At 45.2% G+C, this 18,781-nt stretch overlaps 1 protein-coding gene and 1 long non-coding RNA gene across 9 annotated transcripts in view; one reads left to right on the top strand and one right to left on the bottom strand.

Moving 5' to 3' along the window:
* LOC114615557 overlaps positions 1 to 7,167 on the top strand; it is a 16,091-nt gene extending 8,924 nt beyond the window's left edge. The window contains exons 2-3 of the long non-coding RNA XR_003710489.1: positions 3,420 to 3,723; positions 5,994 to 7,167. This is a non-coding gene — a long non-coding RNA (uncharacterized LOC114615557). The remainder of the gene's footprint in view (positions 1 to 3,419; positions 3,724 to 5,993) is intronic.
* The window catches only part of Slc16a6 (solute carrier family 16 member 6), a 35,559-nt gene continuing 21,191 nt past the window's right edge, over positions 4,414 to 18,781 (bottom strand). For 2 of the 8 annotated variants that reach the window (XM_028761232.1, XM_028761231.1), the window contains 5 exons: positions 14,108 to 14,346; positions 11,161 to 11,304; positions 9,839 to 9,967; positions 6,151 to 6,963; positions 4,416 to 5,170 (listed from right to left, as the gene is read on the bottom strand). In XM_028761232.1, the coding sequence (XP_028617065.1) occupies positions 4,920 to 5,170; positions 6,151 to 6,963; positions 9,839 to 9,967; positions 11,161 to 11,304; positions 14,108 to 14,346 (1,576 nt within the window). In that variant the 3' untranslated portion in view covers positions 4,416 to 4,919. Of the gene's footprint in view, positions 5,171 to 6,150; positions 6,964 to 9,838; positions 10,078 to 11,160; positions 11,305 to 14,107; positions 14,347 to 15,077; positions 15,318 to 17,169; positions 17,443 to 17,591; positions 18,000 to 18,781 lie in introns of those variants that run through there. The other 6 variants (XM_028761235.1, XM_028761234.1, XM_028761236.1 and 3 more) reach the window with 6 other exon arrangements.

An 18,781-nucleotide genomic window follows, 5' to 3' on the forward strand; every position in this document is an offset into this window, starting at 1 on the left:
CTTCCTTCCTTCCTTCCTTCCTTCCTTCCTTCCTTCCTTCCTTCCTTCTTTCCTTCCTTCCTTCCTTCCCTTCTTTCTTTCTTTCTTTCTTTCTTTCTTTCTTTCTTTCTTTCTTTCTTTCTCTCTCTCTTTCTTTCTTTCTAGGTTTATTTTGTTTTCAGTTATGTGTATTTGTGTGTATGTGTGTGTGTTTGTGGATGAAGAGGGTGTCAGATTTTCCAGAGCTGTAGTTACTGGCCGTTGTGAGCTGCCTCTCTTGGGTGCTGGGAATTGAACTTGGGTCCTCTGCAAGTGTGGTATTGAGCCATCTCTCCAGCTCCTCCAAATTTTATTTTAATAGTTTGTGAGCTAAAAATTCTGTACCATTCCCCCAATCAAATATTTCACATATGGTCATTTCTATGAAATTCAGACCTCTGCATCCATGATAAAATATTGTCAAAGGCAGCTGTGCAGTTTACAGTCTGTGCCTGCTTTCAGACCTCTAATGGCAACTGAATAGTTTTGGCAGAGTCCAGTGATAAGAAAAGCCTCAAGAGTTTACTATCTAGACCTTTATAGGAAAGGCTTGCCAGCCCTTGGCATTGGGTGTCTGTGATGTTTACTTAGAGATTTAGCGTTCCGAGAAGGCATACACTTCAGTTGATACAGTGACCGGCTAACATGCTCAAAACCCAGGGCTCAACCCCCAGCCCCATGTAAATCAAGCAGGGTGGTACATGCCTGTATTCCCAGCACTTGGGAAGTGGAGACAGAAGGATCAGAAGTTTAAGGTCATTCTTGGCTACATATTAAGTTTAAAGTGAGTCTGGGCTATATGAGACCCCATCTCAAAAACAAGCAAGCAAACAAACACATAGAACAAAACAAGAGACTTGAAAAGTTCTTGGGGCTTTCTGTAACTGAATCTAGGTAGTCATATCTGTTTCCGATCACCCAGGCAAAATAGCTGAGCCAAACAGCCCCCTTCAGCGCCTGCTCTCCATAGCCGACTCCTTTCACTAGCCTCGCCCCCCAACAAGGGCGTGGCCTTTGAAGTGCCTTTAACATCACACCATTTTCAACTCTAATGCTTTCTTAAAAAGCAGGTCTTAAGATGTAGCCCTGGCTAGGCTGACCTTGAACTAGCAGCCATCCTCCTGCCCCCATCTTTCAGATGCTGGAATTACAGGCATGCACCCCAGTGGCCGGATGTGATTACATCTTAAAAAATACATTTTGGTTTAACTTGTGTGCACGGCAGTGGAAGAACATACATGCCATGGGATATGTGTGGGCATCAGAGGGCTGCTTGTACAAGTCAGTTCTCTCTTCCATTATGTGGCTTCTGGGGATCAAACTCAGGTTGCTAAGCTTAGCTAAGCAATCTTGCTGTGGGCAAGTACACCTATATAGCACAACCGTGAAAACATACACACATACACACACACACACACACACACACACAGAGAGAGAGAGAGAGAGAGAGAGAGAGAGAGAGAGAGAGAGAGAGAGAGAAACCAAATGAAGATTTTGTCCTGTATATAGACAGCTGGGGCAGGAAGATCACCAAGAGTTAGACTCAGTCTGGGTTATGTAGCAAAGTAGTAAGACTCTATCTCAAAAACAAAGCAGAACAAAATCAAACAAACAAACAGAAAAAAAAAAAAGGTTAGCTGAAGATAGTGTTTGCGGAGGCAGGGATATAAAGTCTGTGGCCAGTCTGCAAGACTCTGTCTGAATTAATAAATGAGTAGTTTTAGTGTTCAGGGAGTATGTGTCAAGGGAGTGCTCAGACAAAAGGGCCACTATGTCATGTGCCACCAAGGCTCAGGAGCCATCTTGGAAGAGGATGTGAAGAGGACTGTAAGACCCAGGGGTCAGGGAGGACCAGAGCAAAGGCTGTGTCTCTGTGGCTGACTGCACAGGATCAAGCTGGGCACCCTTGGAGCACGGATGGGGAGTCCCTGGCTTAGCTGAGGAGCTACTGACGGGTGGTGGAAGGGAGCTCTGTGTTCTTTAATGGTGTGTGGACTCTGTCCACCTTGCTTCACACCCATAACTACACAGATTGGGCTCCATGAGTTATAAAACGTCATCAGCATCAACAACAAAAGAAAGGAAGGGAAGGGAAAAAGAAATTTAAAAAAGAGAAAACCCAAAGATACAGTAGGAGTGGGAGGGAAGAGTCAGGAAGAGGAGTGAGGGCTGAATATGATCAAAAATACTTTATTTTTCTCAAATAATTAAGAAAAAGGTATTTTAAAAAGTTTCTGAGCCAAGCAGTGGTGGCTCACGCCTTTAATCCCAGCTCTTGGGAGGCAGAGGCAGGCGGATTTCTGAGTTCGAGGCCAGCCTGGTCTACAGAGTGAGTTCCAGGACAGCCAGGGCTACACAGAGAAACCTTGTCTCCAAAAAAAAAAAAAAAAAAAAAAGTTTCTGATCATTTTTTTTTTCTGTTTCCTGACTATGGATGAGAAGAATAGTTGCATTACCCATGCCTTGAGAATCATTGTGTCCTGGGGTAGCTCCAAGAAATTTCAGTTTCTGAGATCCATAAAAAGCACTTCAATACAGAAGCACATCACTCTTTAAATAAAAAGCCATAAATTTATTGTAAATCCATAAGTACCAGAATGCCACTCATACAGATCAGTGATCCTGTGGTGGGGTTTATTACTTTTTTTCCTTCTCAGCATTTGCACCCCTGATTGTTGACATACTGAAATGGGTATACATTTTCTTGTCTCATGCAGTATACAGAGTGAACTTAAAGAGTAGATCCCTCAGAAATCAGTTACAAATAGTAAATTGTCTCGAACATTCGTAGTACAAAACAACTCGTAAAGTGCTGAAGTCACATACATCTGCAAACCTGCCCACGAGCCTGAAGCATTTCTCGGGGGCAGCCCCACAGAGCTTGGCTACATCCATCCCGTTTCAGGTGTGTCTGCTTTTCTGGACAGACACGTCGTCTTCCAGTCACTCACCCTCCCCAAAGTTTTACAGATTGTCCTGTTTCTATGGCTGATAAGATGCTGTAGTAAATGTGGCAGGTGGTGACGAACCACACCCCCTCCGTCTCAGTGCAGAGAAAAGATTCAAGCTTGTGTGTACCTGTAACCAGACTAGGCTCGTTCTACGTTCCCCCTGAGTGGTCCTTAACAGTAAGGATGAGGAAGGGCTGAGCAAACATCGGTCACCCTGTCTGGGAGACGCCGTGAGACAGGTGAGGAAGCAGCCCCCCTCACCCTCACACTGCCCCCTTTACAGAGATCTGCTAGAATGCAGAACACTGTACACACATGTAGTGTAACTCACCGACAGCAGTGACCAGGTACCCGGTACCCATGGCGACTTAGGGCAATCAAGTTCTACAGAAGATGTAAATTGCAACTTGAAACTCAGTGATGGTGACGTCCGCATTTCTCCCATTTCAGACGAAATGAAGAGATGCTTTCAACGACAGTTACAGATTGAATAACAACAACAACAACAACAACAAAACCACTGGAAATGTTCCAACAATTCAATGAAATATAATTCTGATCGAAGAAGATCCTCAAGTATTCTTAGCTGATAATGTAAGGCGAACTTTGCCGTCTGTTATTCCCCCGCCCCCTTTAAATAGCACAACGTGGCCTTGAACAATGCTGGAAGGATCGCTACAACTCGGGCTGTGGAGAACTGATATTATGAGACCAGAAAAGCTCTCTGAAGCATTTATAGAGCTACGGAACAGAGGTAAAAATATGTTGTGTATGTCTCCAATCACCTTTTATTTATTTTGATTATTAGATTTTTTTTCTTACATTTAAATATTTTTTTGTGTGTATCTGTGTGTGGGCACATGCGTGTCATAGCATGTGTGTGGAGGTCCTAGGAATTGAACTCAGGTCATCAGACTTGGTGGCAAGCACCTTTACCTACCGAGCCATTTCGATGGCCCTTTGTTTTGATTGTTTTAATCATCCTAGAATAACTTATTAATAAATAGTGGTTTAAATTAAAGACACAACAGTCATTTATTTCTTGCATTACGAAAAATAGGAAACATGGAAGCAATTTAACCTTTCTACTGAAATACTTGTGAAGATGACTGGCCATGAAAAATAGCAATAATCTTCATGTTTATGAAGTTCAAGTTATACGTGTTTATTTATTTTTGCATATTAATCAAATGCTTGGCTTTAAAGCGTTGCTTTCTTTTCATGCGGCATTCAGAAAACCCAGAGACCACAATTCATCAATGTAAACTTTAGTACATTTTTTTTCAAATCGTTTAGAAATAATTGTGTTTCTTAAAATTAGCAATGTCTTTTTTTTTTTTTTTTTTTTTTTTTTTTTTTTTTTGGTTTTTTGAGACAGGGTTTCTCTGTGTAGCCCTGGCTGTCCTGGAACTCACTCTGTAGACCAGGCTAGCCTCGAACTCTCGAACTCAGAAATCCGCCTGCCTCTGCCTCCCAAGTGCTGGGATTAAAGGCGTGCGCCACCACCGCCCGGCAGCAATGTCTTTAATGGTTCAAGATTGTGGGTTTTTTTTTTCTTTTTTGTCATTTTGGAATGGCCAATTCATTTCTGTGACTTGGGCTGGGTGTCACCTTATAAAATAGTAGTTTGTCATAGGAATGAGTGCTTTAACTTTGTCAGTTCCTGGCGTTGCTTTCGTGTTGGAATGTCAACCAGGTCCTTCCTCTTGGGTTTGTATTGCTACAGAACAAGGCTGGATTCCCGTATGGAAAGTGTTTGGTTGTTTTGGTTTTGGCTTAAAGAACAAGCAAAAGGGACTGGAGGGGAGGAGACAGCTGCTGGCCCTGCTGTCCACAGGCATGGCCTTCATGCAGTTTTGAAGGTGGGGGTCTACAGTTTGCGCCTACCCCTCCCTGTATCCCCAGGGGCTCCATTCCCAGGCGACATAGAAGCTACGACATGAAAATGTGTCACACAGGATCCATTTTCATATGAGCCTTGTGCTCACATTTCCCAAGATCCATTTCCAGAAAGTCCTCCGGTATGTCCTGTAATGCCTTCCCACGATGCCTGTCTGTCTGGTAGTCACCTGAATGAGAATGCTGGCACAGGCCCTTTTTACACGGTCTTACCAGGGCGAGGCACACAGCAGCCAGTGACATGCCTGCTGCACAGGAGTAGAAGGCCCTGCTGTATATCTTGCTCTGGTCAACCAGCAGGCCTGGAAGAAAGCATCGGCACCGTGAGTGACATCACCACCACACACACCCTCGCACCTGGGCTCCTATCCAGTCCACAAAAACTTCTCCATCTCTTAAGTTGACCTACCATCTTATTATTTTATTTTATTTTATTTTTGAGGCAGGGTCTTACATGGTAGCCCAGGCTACCCTGAAACTCACTATGTTGCTCAACCTGACCTGACCTCACACAGCAATTTTCCAGCCTCCACCTCCCAGTGCTGGGATTATAGGCACGGACCACCACGCCAAGCTAGCTTCCTTCTTTGATTTTAATTTTCTGAAGGAAACATAGTCAAAGGCAGAAACCTGCTGGGCTGGAGAAAGCAATGAAGCACACAGCATACTCAGCACCTGGCAAAAGTGAGTTTTAAGTTACTGACTAGTTCTTTGCTGGCTAAGTCCATCCTATTGAGAATCAAAATGACAGGACTATTAGATGCCCATACCTTAACAAGCTAGTATTCTTATTTATTCCGGTTTTTCAGTGTAGCCCTGGCTGTCCTAGAACTCGCTCTGTAGACCAGGCTGGTCTCAAACTTACAGAGAACCACCTGTCTCTGCCTCCCGAGTGTGCTGGGATTAAAGTTGTGTACTACCACTGCCGGCTTAAAAACAGAAAGAAGGGATATGTTGCTCTTACTTGAGGAATATTTTAATGAGCACAACTTCTAATCACAGGAATTCATTTTTCTGAGAGTGTCTCACTATGTAGCTCTGGCTTGGTTGGGACATTAGGCCAGGCTTGCCTTGAACTCAGAGGGATCTGCTGACAGCACTCTGCTTGGTGTACTGGCATTACAGGTGTGTGCCACCAAGCCCGACGGTCTGAGCTTAAGCCCTGGAACCCACACGGTGGAATGAGGAAACCAACTCCCTCCAAGCTGTCCTCTGACCTCTGCATGCATACTGTGGCACACGCACACCCACTGATCAACAAAGGAAAAAGCAGTTTAATCACCTGCCAGGGGTGGTCCGGCAAGCCCCGAAATGCTCTGAATGAAGACATAGACTCCAGCCGCAGATGACATCTTCTCGATCCCGATGACGTCATCCTCGGCCAGCATGGGGATGTGGGTCCCTCCTATGGTCCCAACCATACTGCCAAAAAACACACTACACAACATGAGGCCCCAGAACTCGGTAGCGAAAGTGAAGGCGAACAGAGACACCGTCAGTAAAATGACGCATATGAGTTCGATGTAGATCTTGCGAATGGGCTCCCTGTTGAGGACGAACCCTGCCCCGATCCTTCCGAACACTTCTGCGATGGCCATGGTAGACAATAAAAATGCGGCTCGGTCAGGGTCAATGCCTAGACTGATACCCAAAGGGATGATGTACAGCGAAGGTGCAAAGAAGCCCAGGGTGGCGAAGAGGCCGAACAGCGCGTAACAGATGAAGCTCTTCTCTTTCAAGACGGAGAAGTCCAGCAGCGGAGCTTTCTTCTGGCTGTGCTTGGGGCCCGCCACCAGCGTCTGCTGTTGCTCGGCCCGGGCTTCCTGTTCCGTCTTAGCTTCGCTAGGCACATTTTTCGGTGAGGTAGTTAGTTCTACTCCTGAGTCGATGGAGTCTATTGAGGTCCGTGTTTTCTCGTTTTCAAGCATATACTGAACTTCTCTGCGGGGCTCCAGAGTGATTGCTTTCGGCGACCCTGGCCCTTTGATAATAATCGGTCTTAGCAAGGCGCCACAGACCGTGATGTTTAGCTGCAGAAGACCCACGAAGAGGAGGCTGTATCTCCAGCCGATATGCTCCTTCAGAGCCGTGATGGCTTAAAGAGACAGAAGCAAAGAAAAAAAATAAAAATCCAAGGTCAAAAAAACAGACTCCAGATACAGCAGGCAATAGCCAGGAGAAATGTGGATTGAAATTTCAGTAATAAATTCTGCTCAAAGTTAGGGCGAACGCAGACATGCTAGACTATATGGGGAGGGGGTAAATAAATGTGTTCTTGCATGCAGAGGTCAGAGGTCAATGCCGGGTGTCTTTCTTGACTGTTCTGTCTTCTTTTGAATGGGGTGATGGGGGTTAAATTTGGCTTTTCTACCATAGAGCTACAGCCCCAAGCCTCTTTACCCTTGGAGACAGACTTTCTCATTGAATCTGGAATTGACAAGACTAGCTGGTCCCTGGGATCTGCCTGTCTCTGTCTCCCTAGTACTGGGAATAAATATAGGCATGTGCCCCACACCCAGCTTCTTACACAGCTGCTGGGGATCCAAACTCAGGGCCTCACGCTTGAACTGTGTGGAGACGTCTCCCCATCCCCATCCCCATCCCCACAGGAATATTCTGATTTCTGGTGCATTTTATGAATGAATAAAAAAAAATGTGTACACTTATTATTATAAATGCTAGAAACAACTGTCAGCCCAGCTTTCCAAAAAGAGCTTAGGGCAGTGGGTTTTTCCAGGCAGAGGCCTAGGAAGGAAGATTTATCTGTCACCCACATTAAGGCTCAACAAACAATAGCTCACAGTAGCCAAATCTGACCCACTGAATAAAACTGGACCGGAATTGAACCTCGTGTGTGTGCCCACATAGTCTGAGGATGCTCTTGAGCTGAGACAGCAGAATTGAGTAGTTCTAACACACACGTGTAATTCCCAAAGCTGAACGTATCCCCAGGGCTGAGGACATATTAGTGGTAGAGGACATGCATACAGGACACCCTGGATACCAGGAGGCTCAGATACCATGAAAATAATATATATATATATATATTTTGCTTTTTGACCTCTTATAAAAAATAATTTACCCAACTCTGAGCTGTATCACAGTGCATCCTACGCATCCAATCTTTGTGATGAAAAGTAACTGAAAACTCAAATAAGAAGCAGTTGCTTAAGACCTTTACGTGAAGCCTGCCAGCTTTTCTGAGTTCTAAAGCGTAACATTTCCATTTGCCTGCCTCTTTTTTGGACACCAACCAAAGTCCTAAGCATGTCTGCTGTGATACTCTGGGCTTTCTCACTGTGCCCCAAGGACTGTCCACCCTTTCTACAGATGCTTGCAGGTCTCCATTGTGAACCCTAACTCAAAAGACATGCACTTCTCTCTTATCTTAGCATTAAAGGATACAGTGCTCCAGTTTCTACCTGAGTATGTCCTTAGCATCCTGGGGGCTCACCTCTCTCACTGTGAACCCAGGACAGAGGCTGCTGACCAGAGGCAGCTCAGTGAGAGATGGTCACAGAGAGCAAGAGTCTTCATCACAACAGCAAAACTATACACCCCACCTCCTTAAAAAAAACTCTTACTTTGAGATATTATTAATTTTCATTTTATATGTATGAGAGTGTTTGTCTGAATGTGTATCTATGCAACCACATGTATGCAGTGCCCTCAGAGTCTATAAGAGACTATCCACTCCCTCAGGACTGGAGATACACTTGGTTGTAAGCCAGCATGTGGATTTGTGGGTGTTGGGAATTGAACATGGGTCTTCTGCAGGAGCAGTTAGCATTCATAACCACATCCAAGTGTCCAGCTCCCCATGTAACATCTTAAGTGTGAACCAAGTGCCAGGAATGGTGCCCAGTGCCAGCTGAATAATTCATGGTTTCTACACTCAGGGCGCTCACAGTTCACTGACTCCTTGTGTCAAGATTTTTTTTTTTTTTTTTAAGAAATGGAGAGATGGCTCAGTGGTTAAGAGCCCTGACTGCTCTTCCAGAGGTCCTGAGTTCAATTCCCAGCAACCACAAGGTGGCTCACAGCCATCTGTAATGGGATCTGATGCCCTCTTCTGGTGTGTCTGAAGACAGCAACAGTGTACTCACATACATAAAATAAATGAATACAAATTAAAAAAAAAAAGAAATAGAAACAGAGGGAATGGCAGGCATATGCTCAGCCTTCATCTAAATTCAACAGTCAACATGATTTCTCTGAGTCTTTCTCTCCCCCTTCTGTGTATATATACGAATGTGTCTGTGTGTCTGTGTGAGTGTGTATTTGAACACACTATTATCTGAACGACCTGAAAGCCTCAGATATTATAATACTTAACTCCTAATCACTTCTCTATGCAACCTTGCAACCCACCGATGCATTGTCAGGAGAGACCATCGGGCTGGGATGCAGCTCAGTGGTAGAATTCACCGGCATGCAAAAGAGGAGGGTGGGGCAGGGAACCCGGGAAGAAAGAAGGAGAAAAGCAGGAATGAGTCTGGAAGGCTATCTACCCACTACTTAACTTTTCTTGTATCTCATGTATTAACATTAAGTTGGGGAAATAAATCAGGGGAAAAGTGTTACTGTGAGATTCCTCACACGCACACTAGAACGCTGATTTCGCTGGCATAACTTACGTCGACACGGAATATAGCGCTTTTGAAAAGGGAGTGATATTAATATGAAGAGCCTACATTATTAAATGCTTTAGGGATTGTTTTTTTTTTTTCACGTCTCAAGAAAGCCTTACCACTGAACACGTATCCGTTTATGTAAACTTGAACTAAGATTAAAATGGTGTGAATTCTTACAGTAGCGGAGGAGGAGGATATCCTAAAATTGGGCTGAAAGAGAGAGAGCCTGGGACACCTCTTTACAAGTCACCCACCCTGTTGGCCCAAGTTAGTACAGCAATAGCACCAGACTGGCTTCCCCAGTCCCCAGCCAACGAGCCACCATCACTCACATACCTGGTGCAAAAGCAAACACCGCGAAGCACTCTCCTGTAGAAGCGACCGCGGTGACTACAGAACGCCTTTTGTCAAAGTACTGCGACAGAATGGTCACAGTTGGGAGGAAACTAAAGCAGTACCCCAAACCTGTGGGTGAAAACCGAAAGGGCCGGTGAGAACCAGACACGCTCGGAGCCCGGAGGGCATGGGTAGAGAGCAGGGGTTTTTGTAGAAGTCCGGGAGTCAGTCCAATCATTCTGCAGAAAAAGAATGGCAAAGAAAATGGATTTCACCTTCAAGCTGGAGGGTCATGGGTGTAGCTCAGTTGGTAGTGTGCATGTCTAGTGTGCACAAAGTCCTGAGTTCAGACCCCGGGTGCCCATGAAATTGGGTATGGTAGGGCATACCTATAACCCCAGCACTCAGGAAGGTCAGGAGTTCAAGGGTACTTTTGGCTACTGCATAGTCCTTTGGAGGCTAGCCTGGGATACATGAGATTGCTGCAACCACAAGTAAATAAACAAGGAAATGCAGCTACAGTCATGTAGGGAGACATAAGAACTGAGAACCCGTCTCCAGAACTCTCCAAATTTATACAATTCACAGCAGAATAAATTATCCAAAGTAGTCTTTATGTAATATTTGTATGTGGAAATAAGTCTTTCTCATTTATTTATTTATTTATTTATTTATTTATTTAATTTTTGAGACATGTAACTTAGGTTGGCCTCACACTCATGCTCTCCCTGCCTGAGCCTAATCCTCAAGTGCTGAGATTACAGGCATGTGTCACCCTGTCCGTCCGACTAAGGATTCTGATGTGGGCAGAGCTCTATACAAAACTTAAAGTATGCAAACTGGGCACACATATATAGCGTCTACCGTCAGTGTCTTCTCAGACACCCCCAAGACCAAGTCCAGCACACCGCTTTACCCTTACAGCACCCAGAGTGCTCACCACCTGATCTGGGAGATGCTGACGTAAGACCTTAAACCTTATGTTGTACAAATGATGCATTCAAGTTTCAAACTAGAGAGGAAGAAAAGTTCTGAGTAAAAAAAAAAAAATTTTTTTTTCTCTCCCTAACAAAACAAAAGCTCTTGGATGGTTGAGAATGTATTTTCACATGGGGACCGTATCCATCCGAATCAGCCAGTTCAAAATCACTTCTCAGACATAATTAACTTTAAAGAAAGAGAGAGAGAGAGAGAGAGAGAGAGAGAGAGAGAGAGAGAGAGAGAGAGAACGAACTCAATACGATCTGGGTTCGGTTTCATCCCTCCCTTCTTCAAGTGGCGCATGCCTGCACAGAACCCTTGAGCCAAGGAGAGGTACTGACCGGAGACGACCCCTATGGAGATGTACATGTGGTAGACCCTTTGGGAGAAGGAGGCGGCAACCATTCCCACGCTGATCAGCAACCCGCCTGCCATCACCACCAGCCGATGTCCGAAGCGGTTGCTCAGGACTGTGGAGAGGGGAGCTGTGAGGGAAAGTAACAGAAGAAGACCTTTGACCTTGGGTTTCCGTGCTGGTCTTCACTGCGATTCCTTCCCACACGGTGTGAACTTGAACTTATACATCACGGGGTGATGTAAGAACCTGGGGTGATTCCCGCAATGGCTATTGGTCGGTTGGGGGCCAGAGGTTATTTTAGAGTTTGTTCAGATTCAAACTGCAAAGAGCCAGCCCTGGTGGCTCAAGGGCGCAATCTGAGCTGCTTAAGAAGCTGAGGCTGCTGCAAATAGACTCAAAGCAGTGTACCATATCTTCTGAAGAATAGCAGGGAGACCATAACTCAAGCAGGTACCATATCTTCTGAAGAATAGCAGGTAGATCATAATTCAAGGCAGTGTACCGTATAGACCATGACATGTTTCAAGGCACAGGCCAAGAAGATTCTGTACTTTTCCACCACCTGGACCCTCTTACCCCCTCCCCTTGTAAAACACGCTATAAAAAAGCATTTCATGTTCAAAAAAAAAAGAAGCTGAGGCTGGAGGATCGCAAGTTCAAGGCCTCCCTGGGCAAAAACTTAAAAAGAAGGCTGGGGTTGAAGCTCATGGGCTGAGCCACCCAGACCCTAGGTTCAATTCCCCAGTACGTTAATGACAAATGGTAAGAGGAAAGCAAGGCCCTGGGGTAGAGCTGGGGCCAGAGCTTGCCCAGCATGAGCAAGACCTTAGATCCCAGCATCTGTGAGGTGGGTACATGAAATATATTTTTAGGTGAACTATCTTTGCCCAATACAGAGTTGCATATGCATTTATTTTGCTCTCCAGCATATACTGGCTCTCCTTTTTTTTTTTTTTTTTTGGTTTGGTTTTTAGAGACAGGGTTTCTCTGTGTAGCCCTGGCTGTCCTGGAACTCACTCTGTACACCAGGCTGGCCTCAAACTCTCAAACTCAGAAATCCACCTGCCTCTGCCTCCCAAGTGCTGGGATTAAAGGCGTGCGCCACCACCGCCTGGCACACTGGCTCTCCTTAAGATCATTTTCCTAGTAACTTTTTATTTTCTATCTTCACTGCTTTGGTTTCTTTTAAAAGAACCCCGTCTGTGGTCGAAGTCTACCTAGTTCCATTGGACTCTACGGAAAATAAAACAGGACGGAAAGGAGCCGCGTTCTCAGGCACGCTCGCTTAAAAGACAGTAGCCACGGGACAACTGATTTGGAGCAGTGAGCAATCTTAGTCTGGTTGGCTTCTAACCACCCTGTCCCTGGGGACAGTGAAATCTAGCAAATTCTTTCCTACTTAACATTTGAGTCAACACTGGCTGGAGTACACTAAGATGAGCCAACCACTCAAAGTTGGGTCAAAGAGGAACACACTAGACGGGAGGGGAGGAGAGGGGAGAGAAGGGGAAGAAGGGCAGGGGAGGGGAAGGGGCGGGATTCTGTTGAATCAATATACACGTTACTGTTAGTTTTCACAATGTAAACATATATATATGTTTACATATATATATGTATATATGTATATATATACATATATATATACACACACACACACAGGGCACACACGAGTCAGGGAAGTTTAAGGGCAGTCTCCCAATAAGGAAACCCAAATGCATGGGTGCTCGCTCAGGTTCCTTATGCTGACACAATAGCTGTATATAACCTATACACATCCTCTATATACTTACACCATCTCCAGACCACTTACAATCCCTAAATGAAGGCAATAGCACGCCAACAGTTGCTGCACTATGCTTAGGGTGGAATAATGAACGTCACAAGGAAGACTTTTGGATGTGTTAACAACGGTAGACTCAGCAATGGCCAATAGCCCTGGAACATTTTCAGCCTGGCTGGTTGAATCTGTAAGTGAAGAACCCTGATATACAGGATTGACAATCCACCCTTACCCACCTTACCCATCTTACTCTTTCCTGTGTCCACCTGAAATGTGTTTATTCTGTTTCTTCAGCATGTCTCTATGAGCCCAGAGCCTTAGCATGCTAAATGAGTTTCTTTTTAAAACATACAGAGGAGCTGGAGAGGTGGCTCAGCAATTAAGAGCACTTGACTGTCCTTCCACAGGACCCAGTTCAATTCCCAGCACCTACTCAGCAAATCAAACCATCTCATCTATAACTCCAGCTCCAGGGAATCCTGTATCATCTTCTGGCCTCCAGTGGTGCACAGACATAGATGATGCATGCAAAGCATTCTTGATCATTAAAAATAATCAAATGCTTCGTGAATTTGCAGGTTATCCGTGCTCAGGAGCCATGCTGACTCTGTGTGGCTCCATTCTTAGCGCATGTGCGGTCAAAGCTAGTACCTAGGGACTTTTGGGTGTTCTTTCTTAACCACTGGCTAGGCTCTTGGAGGACTGGGGTTTACCACTGTCTTCAAAATGCTCTACAGACCACAAGCACATGTACCCTATACGTATCTCACTTCTTCCTTCTTGTGGTACCAGGAATCGAACCTGGGGCCTTACACATGCCAAGCAAGCATTCTCCCACTGAACTACCTCCCAGACTGCAGGCAGTATGTGTCTAAAATGTTAGACTGCAGACACTACATCTGGAAACCATGATGTTTTATTCACTGTCTCCTAATTCTTGCTGGTCCCCAGCCTGCTAAAAACCACACTCCTTAATTGGTGCTAGACAGTCCAACAGGATATACGAGAGGATGCATCACAGATCCACTGACAACTGTCAGGTAGGCGGGCAGATTGAAAGGACCAGGTGCGCAGGCTAACCTTGTACTGACAGATAGACTGGCATGCAAATGTTAACACAAACACACATGGTTATCACCCATGTACTCACCTGTAAATGTTAATACAAACACACATATCGATATTATCCATGAGATCCTGCTGTTGGATTCATCAAAACTGTCCATTAAGTCATTAAAGAAGACACCAAATGACTTAATGATGCCATAGGTAAAGACTTCAACGAAGAAAAAAGACACAGCTACTGCCCAGCCCCACCCTCCATCAGGCACTTGGGTATACACATTGGCTCTGGAGCAAAGCTTCGAGTTCTTCTGGGTCATTCTTGATCTGCAATAAAAACATGAGAAAGAGAATTCAGACAAGTAATATAAGGCTTGATCATTTTCCTGTCTTCTTTCCATCTCTGTCTCTTTTGTGAGGTGGCGGGGGGGGGGGGTGTCTCATGTAGCCCAGGCTGGCCTTGAATTTGAACTCCATGTATGCAAGAATGACCACTGCTGGTTATTGGTGCTATCTCATGTGAATGCTGGGATTAAAGGCTCATGCCACCACAGCCAGTTGATTCTCATCTTTAGCAAACACACCTCACAAGAACTACTTATTAGGTATTTAAATCCATAGAATTAGTATAGCCTTATACAATTTTATATCTGTACACTATTTTATACTATATATGGGACCCGCAAATAATCTGAACATGAGACTTCTCTGTCACAAATAAAAGTGAGAAAATCTATACACAAAACCACAAAGCCTGAGCAGAATACTTGAAGGCCCTCTGAAGGATGCAGAATGCCCACTGGACCAAGCACTGATGCTGCTGTCAAAGAATATAGATTAGGTGAAGAAAATGAACTGGACCTGGGTGCTGCGGCACATGCCTTTGACCCCAGTACTCAGGAGGCAGAGGAAAGTGCATCTCTGAATTTGACGCCAGCCTGGTCTACAGAGCAAGTTCCAGGATAGCCAGAGCAATACGAAGAAACCCCGTATTGAAAACAAAATAAACATACCAAAAAAAAAAAAAAAAGGAAGAGAGGAAATGAATGCATGCTTACAGGAAGAGAATCCCAACACAGGGAGAATTGTCCATTGCCTTCCATGTAACAAGTGCTGGAGATGTCCCATTCCTGTCCACTTAGCATCAAATCTCCACCCAACCCTTTCAGCTCCCGTTCCCCCTCAGTAAACAGCATCCTGATTACTATTTGGTGTCCTACACAGAGCTATCTTCATGGACAGAAGGTGATTCTCCATGAAAACATATTTTCTGAATGGCCGGGCAGTGGTGCCGCACGCCTTTAATCCCAGCACTTGGGAGGCAGAGGCAGGCGGATTTCTGAGTTCGAGGCCAGCCTGGTTTACAGAGTGAGTTCCAGGATAGCCAGGGCTACACAGAGAAACTCTGTCTCGAAAAACAAACAAACAAACCTAAAAAACCAAACAAACAAAAAAGAGTTTTTCTGAATGTAGATTCTGTTCCTCCAAGTTGGTCGCCAGGAGTGAATTAATTTCAGAATGTGTGAAACACGAATACTGAACATGGGCTAAATGGGACATCACAGGCCTGCGAGGGCCTGAGCATGTCAACCTAATGGAGTTACTCCTGATCTCATTATGCCTCTCTCTTCAACAGGGTGAGCGGGGATGAGCCTCAACACAGCTAAGGGAAAGACTCGAATAGCCTCTTCAGTTACAGAGACTTTCGAAATGAGCAAAGACATTTTTAGCCCAACGAATAGCAGTGGTACCTCTCACAATAAGTTAATCCATAGTTTCAAACCTCCTGTTGGCATGATTCTTGCTGGGGGCACATACATAACAAGTTCAAGGCCAGTCTGAGTCATAGGAGACCATGTCTCAAAAAAAAAAATACAAAAACCAAAACCAAAAAAGACCACCCTCTCTCCCAAAATAAACCAACAAGAACAGACAACAAAGAATTGATTATATCATTGAACACCACTGAATTTTCCAGGTATTTACATAGTCCTGATATTGGGTGGCCACATTCACACCACAAAAGCATAAAGCAACGATGTGTCTTTGGTTTGCTTTTACAGTACAGAGCTTGGCAGGGCCTGCACCCCTTAAGGCAGGGACTCTCAGCAGGCAGGCCTTAAACTTGACATTCTCCTGCCTCACCTTCCCAACTGGCTGGGATTATATTATGTATGTTCTAAAAAAATAACATCAGCAGCAACGATCCCCCAAAAGTTAGTATGTATGCAGCAGACTCGTGAGTGGTTGTTTGTTTTGGTTTTTCGAGACAGGGTTTCTCTGTGTAGCCCTGGTTGTCCTGGAACTCACTCTGTAGACCAGGCTGGCCTCGAACTCAGAAATCCGCCTGCCTCTGCCTCCCGAGTGCTGAGATTAAAGACGTGTGCCACCACCACCCGGCTGAGTTGTTTTTTTTTTTTTTTTAATTTAAAAATGAATTTAGAAATTAGTTCTGTGGTGGTAACACACACCTTTAATCCCAGCACTTAGGAGGCAGACGCAGGAGGATCTCTGAGTCTGAGGTGAGCCTGGACTACAGAGAGAGTTCCAGGACAGCCCCAGGAATACACAGAGAAACCCTGTCCCAAAAAGCAAGGCAAAACAAACAAAAATAATTCTATGGGGCTGGAGAGACTGCTCGGTGGTTAAGAGCATTCTAGAGGACCTTGGTTCAATTGCCAGCACCCACATCACAGGTAACAATTGTCTGTAACCCCTGTTTGAGGGGATCTGACATATAGACAAAATACCATTATATGTAAAAAAAATAGAAATAAATAAATTATAAATAAAATAATTCTGTGGATGTTTGTGTGCCCATGTGTCACTGCGTGTGTGAGGAGGTCAGAGGACAACTTTCAAGAGTCAGTTCTCTCCTTCCACCATGTAAGTCCTGAGGATCGAACGTGGGTCCACAAGCTTGGCAGAATGTGAACACCTCACTGGCTCCTAGTTCACAAATCTTAAACGGTGACATATATCTAACCTATCTCATCCTATTGTTATTTCCCACAATAGCCTGGAATTCGAAGGCGCTATACCCTCAGTCTTTCATATTCTGTTAAATATTTGGCCAAGTGAAACGGGATGGGATGCTTTAAGAGGCCTGTGCCCTTTGCAGCAAAGGTCGTTTCCTGTTGTGGCTCATACCTGAGAATGAAGGAAAAGGCAGCAAGGGCTCGGGAAGAGGTCCAGGACGTAGTCTGGGCACCTTCAGCATAGTGACACGGAAAGCATTGGATCTATGACGGAGTCGGGAGTCTGCCAGCAAGGGAGGTCTCCACAACCCTTCTCCTTCAGTCTTTCCAAAGTCACCCTGAAGACAGGCAGTTGGGGCAGAGGAGAGCAAACAACAGCCGGCTGTGGTTTAAAAGTACTCCTCGGTGTTGGCTTTGGGACAATGGCTTTCCCTGGGGAAGGATGCTGGTGGGAAGGGAAGCCAGGGGTGGTGAGCCTACAGCTGTCAAGGCCTTGGCATTCATGTGCATCTGTCTAATGGACCTTCTCCTCCATTATCAGACCCCAACATATCTGTGGAGCCTTTTTCCTTCTGGTTCTAAAGTTTGACTCACCTGCCACAGTCAAAAAAAGGCTCCTGGTGGCTCTTGTGGTCTCCAGCTATCCTGCCTGTCACTGTGCCATTTCTCCAAGCTGCACACAGTTTCTACAGCTGCTGTGGCAGCCACCACAGCCCTCCTCCTTCTGGTCTTCCATTCCTGTCAGTCTTCCTCTGACAAACTCAACTAACGTGGCCTCATCTTCACATGAGAAGAGTCCCTTAATGGGTAATTGTTTACTTTTACAAATGTGCCCTGTTTGTTCAATTAGATTCTAAAGTCACAAAAATCTGACTTTTATGTCTTGAATATCACTTCACACCTAGCTTCCTTCCTTCCTTCCTTCCTTCCTTCCTTCCTTCCTTCCTTCCTTCCTTCCCTCTCTCTCCCTTTTTCTTGTGAGACAGGATCTTACTAGCTCTGGCTGTTCTATCCTGGAACTCTGTAGAGCAGGCTGGCTTCTACTCAGAGATCCTCCTGCCTCTGCCTCCTGAGTGCTGGGATTAAAGGTGTGTGCCATCACACCAGGCCAAGTATTTAGCCTCTGTCCTGATTAAAGTTGTGTATTTTATTTGGATGGGTGGGTCCAAACTGCAACTGTGGTTTGCTCTGAAGCTCCCGCCATCACCCAAGGCTGTGTCCAGACAACCTCAAAGTTCTGCTTATGGCTGCTCACACTACTCTTGAAGAAGCCAGGTGGCTCTAGGATCAATCTATTTCCTTCAAATGAAATTAAAATTACAGGAGGCTTAGGCTGCAAGGGAGTCCAACACGCCTGACAAAGCATTCTGCAAAAAAAAAATTATATTAACTTATTTATTTACACATATGTCTCAGGGCAAGTGGAATGCATTCATGCTGCAACTGACACTCATGTGGCGGTCAGAAACCAACTTGTGGGAGTTGGTTCTCTTTCACCCGGTGGGTTTTACCTGCAGAGCTGCCTCCTACCCCCAAACTACTCTTGACCATGTCTAGAAGTCTTGGACTGTTTACAGCAACACAACTGTGTGACTTGAGGTAGTCACTTCCCACCTCTGAGCCGGCACTTTTCTTTAGAAGGGACTGGGGAACTTTGTTGTTCTTTAGCGAGACACGATCTTTCTATGTAGACCTGGCTGCCCTGGAACTTGATATAGGCATAGACCAGGCTGGCCCTGAACTTGTAGCCATCCGCCTGCCTCCACCTCTCAAGGGCTGGGATT

The sequence above is a fragment of the Grammomys surdaster genome, unplaced genomic scaffold (assembly GCF_004785775.1).
Source record: "Grammomys surdaster isolate TR1022 unplaced genomic scaffold, NIH_TR_1.0 126906, whole genome shotgun sequence".
Lineage (NCBI taxonomy): Eukaryota > Metazoa > Chordata > Mammalia > Rodentia > Muridae > Grammomys > Grammomys surdaster.